The sequence below is a fragment of the Lygodium microphyllum genome, chromosome 2 (assembly GCF_053477565.2).
Source record: "Lygodium microphyllum isolate KBCC chromosome 2, Lygodium_microphyllum_v1.1.10, whole genome shotgun sequence".
NCBI lineage: Eukaryota > Viridiplantae > Streptophyta > Polypodiopsida > Schizaeales > Lygodiaceae > Lygodium > Lygodium microphyllum.
Window position 1 is genome coordinate 59,406,677 of NC_141136.1, and position 5,114 is coordinate 59,411,790.

General features: G+C 39.0%; 1 protein-coding gene across 2 annotated transcripts; it reads right to left on the minus strand.

Annotated features, from left to right (window-relative positions):
• Positions 1–1,212: 1,212 nt before the first annotated feature.
• On the minus strand, positions 1,213–4,544 carry LOC148039783 (uncharacterized). Of its 2 annotated transcripts, XM_087665549.1 has the most exons (4): positions 3,739–4,544; positions 2,771–3,076; positions 2,344–2,510; positions 1,213–2,005 (listed from the first exon to the last, which is right to left on the minus strand). In XM_087665549.1, exons 1-4 carry the CDS (start codon positions 4,522–4,524, stop codon positions 1,282–1,284), a joined length of 1,983 nt encoding a protein of 660 aa, XP_087521675.1. In that variant the 5' UTR covers positions 4,525–4,544; the 3' UTR covers positions 1,213–1,281. The 2 variants fall into 2 exon arrangements, with proteins under 2 accessions (XP_087521675.1, XP_087521683.1); XM_087665557.1 differs by lacking the exon at positions 2,344–2,510 and having other exon boundaries at positions 1,843–2,005.
• Between the last annotated feature and the right edge of the window lie 570 nt (positions 4,545–5,114).

Below are 5,114 nucleotides of genomic sequence, written 5' to 3' on the forward strand. Positions count from 1 at the left end.
TTTCCTCAAGCCTTTTATCTCCATTAGCTCAAGAAACTTGTATGGTGATGGTTTCTGATACTTGATCCTTACACTAGTGTGGCAGTTGCCTTGGCTTACCAAGTAAGTCTTAATCAATTGGTTTGCAAAACCTTTGCCTAGCTAAATGACTCTCCATGCTAGACCATTGTTCAAAAATGAGAAAACTGGAGGAATTTCAAGGAAAATATGGTAGTATAATAGCCCAATTCAGTGTGTAATAGTCCAAGTAAAAGACACTTGGAAGAATACCTACCCACATAATGTAGCCCATATGTGGAAGAGGATATTTTAGGTATGGAAGGCCATGCCTAGCCAACACCTAAACTTGAGGTTATGGAGGGTTTAAACCAAAAAACTATCCACCAAGGAGAGGATATCCATGATCAAGATGATTCATGGATGTTGATGCTCCATATTTATGCTACACAATTAGACAAGTACACACTTGCTTTGGCATGGTAAAGAAGTTATAAGACTTTGGGAAAGAATCAAAGAATGGGTAGATCAAGTAGACTTCAACACAACTATCAAGTTGCTAGTTCTTGCCCTATTTGGGAATAAGGGTGCCCTAGATGAAGAAACCCTAGAAGTTTGGAACATAGTTAGATATGTAGTATTCAAGCGTCTATAGTCAAATAGGAACAAAGCTTTGATGAGGAAATAAAAAAGAGTTACCTTAGATGCTATGGTCAAGCAATATAAAGTAGAGATTTTAGCTATTCTCAAGATTCTTAGGAAGAGAGAACCAATATTCAAAGTTATTCAAACACTTAAGTGATTTGGTTATGGAAACTCATCTATCCTTTCGATGTACATATCTTACTAATATGATCATGATTTCACGTAAAATGTAAGGGAATACAAAGAAAGGGTGAATGTTGTTTATAACATGCTTGTGCATGTGTGCACATGTGTGTGTGTGTGTGTGTGTGTGTGTGTGGGTGTGTGTGCGTACACGTTGATTAAGATAAATTTATAATCTTATATCTACAAGAATTAATGTATACAATATAAATTAAAACATTTATGATATTAAGTTTTTCATTGCATTTAGCTACAAAAATGACAAAAAAACAAAACATGCATAGATACCTATGGAATCTAAGCATTCAATAATTTTGTGAGTTCACAAATAAAAAATGTTTACTAGAGCGAATGATGATATTAAAGATAACAATTCATGATAGTGATCATAGATGACAATGGTGTTGTCAAGCAAGATATTTAATAGGCAACTAAAATCATGAATGAGTAGTATTTTTATGGTTTCGTAGATGTCCATTCACTTCCAAGGGAATCTATCTGAAGAAAATTTTTCTTTGGTGTATGTCGATTAGTTGGCATAGTTGGAAACCAATTTGTTAACCAAGACTTGTTCATTCCAACACAAGAAGAAGATGTAGAGCTTGCCAACCTTCTATACGCTCCATGATGTAAAGTCCTACTTCTCATAAGATGAGATGGCATGATGATTAATCCATCATCTAATTCTTCGTTCAACTCCTTTGACACTTTCCATCTCTCTTCCATGTACTCCATCACAGCTTTCATGCTATGCTCTACCACATGTATGGGTGGTATGGAAAGTGGATTGTTGTCCACTTTTAGGACCTTCAAGCTACTTTGTGCTAATGCCCCTAAGGCATCTGGTAGCACCCTCAGTTGATTGAAGCTTATATCTAACTCCACCAAGCACTTTAAATGTCCAATTGAATCAGGTATCTCCCCTCCAAAGTCACTAAAGTTGTTGCTTAAATTTAACTTCTTTAATGCTCTTAATTTGCCAATGGATTGTGGTAGGAATTTTAGCTTGTTGAAGTGTAGATCTAGTAGCATGAGGCGTGTTAAGTTGCAAATGGAGGGAGGTAGGAAGGAGAGCTTGTTTGAATGCAAAGATAGGATTTCAAGAGAGACAAGGCCTTCACCTATCCTTGATGGGAGATAGTTCAATTCGTTAAAACCAACATTTAGCTCGACTAATGACCTGCATATTATAGAAAAAATAACATTAGTAGTTCAAAATCATGAAGAGGATAACTCATAGATAATCTACTTGTCATAATCTTTTGATATCCAAATCTAATCAAGCACCACTATCATTATGCCAAGTTTTCATTCTTTGTCTCAAGTATGTATATCACATTAAATGTCTTACTTCAAATACATTGGTACCATAACTTCACTTAATATAGTATAAGTGTAAACTCTAGGAAAAGCTAGTTACACACCCTACAAAAGCTTTGTAGGTAAGGGAAGTTCTTTGTGTCAATATTATGATAAAACGCGAGTAAAGATGTTGTTCAAAAGAAAATACTTGGTTACCTGCATCTTACAATGCTATCTGGAAGAGTTCTTAGCAAGTTCCCTGAAATGTTCAAGGTTTTCAAATGTTCTAGGGACCCAATGGTACTAGGTAATGTTTCAAGTTGGTTTGAATGTAGGTCAAGTATCTCAAGATTGTAGAGATAACCTATAGAGAGTGGCAAATCCTACATAATTCAAAAGATAACCATCCATCAACATGTTATATGAGATATGGTAACAAATGTACAAACTTAAATATAGTTTCATCCCATTAGTTATGTATAAATACACATACAAGAGTAATCTTGAACAACTTTACCTTGAGTTGGTTGTAACCATCCATCAACATATTATAAGAGATATGATAACAAAAATACAATCTTTAATATAGCTTGATTCAATAATTATGTAGTACACAAACAAGAGGAATCTTGAATATATTTACCTTGAGTTCGTTGTCACAAATATTCAACCTCATAAGTGTTGAACTTTTTCCAAACAAAGGCAAGCTACGAAGTAGCTTTCCACTTAGATCCAGTTCATTATTTTGGATGAGCTCTATAGCCTCTTGTTCACTCAATCTAGCTTCTTCTCCAATTTTGATTGGTAGTGACTTCATGCCTTGCTTGCTTGAGTTCTTGACTAGAAGATCTTGGTAGAGTTGTTGTAGCTCAAAGAGACAAAGTACAAACCTGTAGGGAATCTTTGCCTTCTCCACCTCCTCACTAATTCTCCTAGTGTCCTCTTCTAGCTAGAAATGGACCATTTTTACTTGTCAAAACATACGATGAAAATGTACTACATATACTTATAAAGGAAAATCATCTTTATATGCATTTCTATGGTATTATTTATTTTTATTATGGCTAAAATGAGGTTGACAAATATTTGCATGCTTACTTTTGTGCTCTTCACTTGTAATTAACAACAATATACCATATTTGCCTATCAAATTGGCTAATGAATGGGGTATTTTGTGAACAATAAACATGTATATGTACACAAGTCAACCATTTGTCAATGCTAGATACAGCGCCTATGGAGGGCTGCCTCCCACATGCCCAACTAGGTGCAGTTGGAGAGCATGGGGCCTAAATCCAGACCTAGCTGTTTATGCGGTGACTTAGCTCATGTTGTTAAACACAATAGGGAAAACTAAGAGAAAATATCTATCTTCCTATGGTACCCATGGCCCCAGTCACACCTAGCTGGGTATACGACACCTCCAAGCTAGGTATATGATGCCTCCGGAGTAGAAGCTCAACCGAGAGAAAAGACCTACTTTCTACATGGGAAGTGTCTAAACTTCTTCATCCACCAGGAGAAAAGAGCTATTTTTTCCACATAGGAAGTGTCTAAACTTCCACTAGAGAGAGAGAGAGAGAGAGAGAGAGAGAGAGAGAGCGTACGTACATCCTGGGCAGAAGATTCCAGGAGGGCGATCCAATTACTATCAATAGCTGCGGCGCCACTAGCTGTACCAGGACTACTACTGCAGCTTATATCCAGAGTACACTCGTTCTGGTCAACGGTGGAGGGAGAGTCGACATACTGCAGCGATGTATTGATATCTGGATGATGATCAGCACGAAACTCGACGTTCGGGTCGAAGGTGAAGGGTGGATCGAGATTGTATTGGGATTCCAGGCTGTATTGATGGGGTCCCCCAGGACGGGGATGATTATATCGATCATGAGAGTATATTTGCGATTGGTTATATTGACGATGATGAGGCTGGTGAGGATGATCTTGATGATGAATGTATTGGGGATATTGAGAGTAAAATTGAGACTCGAGGCGGAAGGCAAGGTCGGCGTCGATCTGGGCGATGGCGAGACGGGCCTGTTCGACAAGACAAGGGGAAGGCCGGCCGCATCGACCTAATGTTTCAATATGCAGGCGCAGGGACTCCGTGACCCGCGCCAGCATCGTCGCCATGCCTGCAATGTTGTCGTCGTACCTGCTGCGCACTTCTTGCTGTACCGATGTTCCACCATCATCGATGACATCTGCATCCTGATAAAGTATATCATAGTCATGGCCTGTGGTCATATAACTTGTAGCTGCTGTAGCCTTAGTCATTGGCCTATTACAGTCATCTGCTGCAGCAGCTGCAGGCGACTCAATAGAATCACAATCGTGCAGGCATGACGGCCATGAGGAAGCCGACGAAGTATTAGAATCCGACGATGACCACATGGTCTTGTAATTTGTCAGACACTAACAGTTTTAGTTGAATTTGATTGTTTTGCGTTAAAGAAGACCGTCTACAGAGAGAGAGAGAGATATAATGTTGAATCTTTTCGATCTCCATCGTCGTCGTCGTCGTCTTCTGGTTTCCTGCCGGCCTCGTCCTCTACTTCTCGATTCCTGCCGGCCTCTTTGGATTGTCGTGCCTCTATTATGAGCTTAATTATCGTATGTAAGGCTTGCTGCTTAAGCTAATAGCAACTTGGCACTTAACTTCGGTGAAGTCAATTAATAATGATATATCGCCTCGTTACTGTGAACTACTATTGTGGGGCTAGAGCCTGGGACACGCCTAGGTTTTGAAATTTAGCCGACTCCACAAAACCCAGGAAAATGAATGTATGGAACTCGAGGCTTCCAGGCACACAGATCAGCCCCTTTTTAGAGACTTCGCCCAATTAATATAGTCTCTCCATCTTTAATCACCTTCTTGAAGTGAAGTAGATGTGGCTAAAAATGATGGGAGTCTGTGACATTTCTCTCCTCTAGCAACGTATTGTAGTGTGATCTTGGTGCTTAAGTGCACTTGTCGTCCCCAC

What these genes read in the sequence shown, in the direction of transcription:
- LOC148039783 (XM_087665549.1), bottom strand. Translation starts at nt 4,524, where the DNA reads ATGTGGTCATCGTCGGATTCTAATACTTCGTCGGCTTCCTCATGGCCG. An exon ending in TGGAATCTTCTGCCCAGGAT is followed by an intron (nt 3,077 to 3,738) that starts GTACGTACGCTC and finishes GTCCATTTCTAG; the next exon opens with CTAGAAGAGGACACTAGGAG. An exon ending in TTTGTGACAACGAACTCAAG is followed by an intron (nt 2,511 to 2,770) that starts GTAAATATATTC and finishes TGAATTATGTAG; the next exon opens with GATTTGCCACTCTCTATAGG.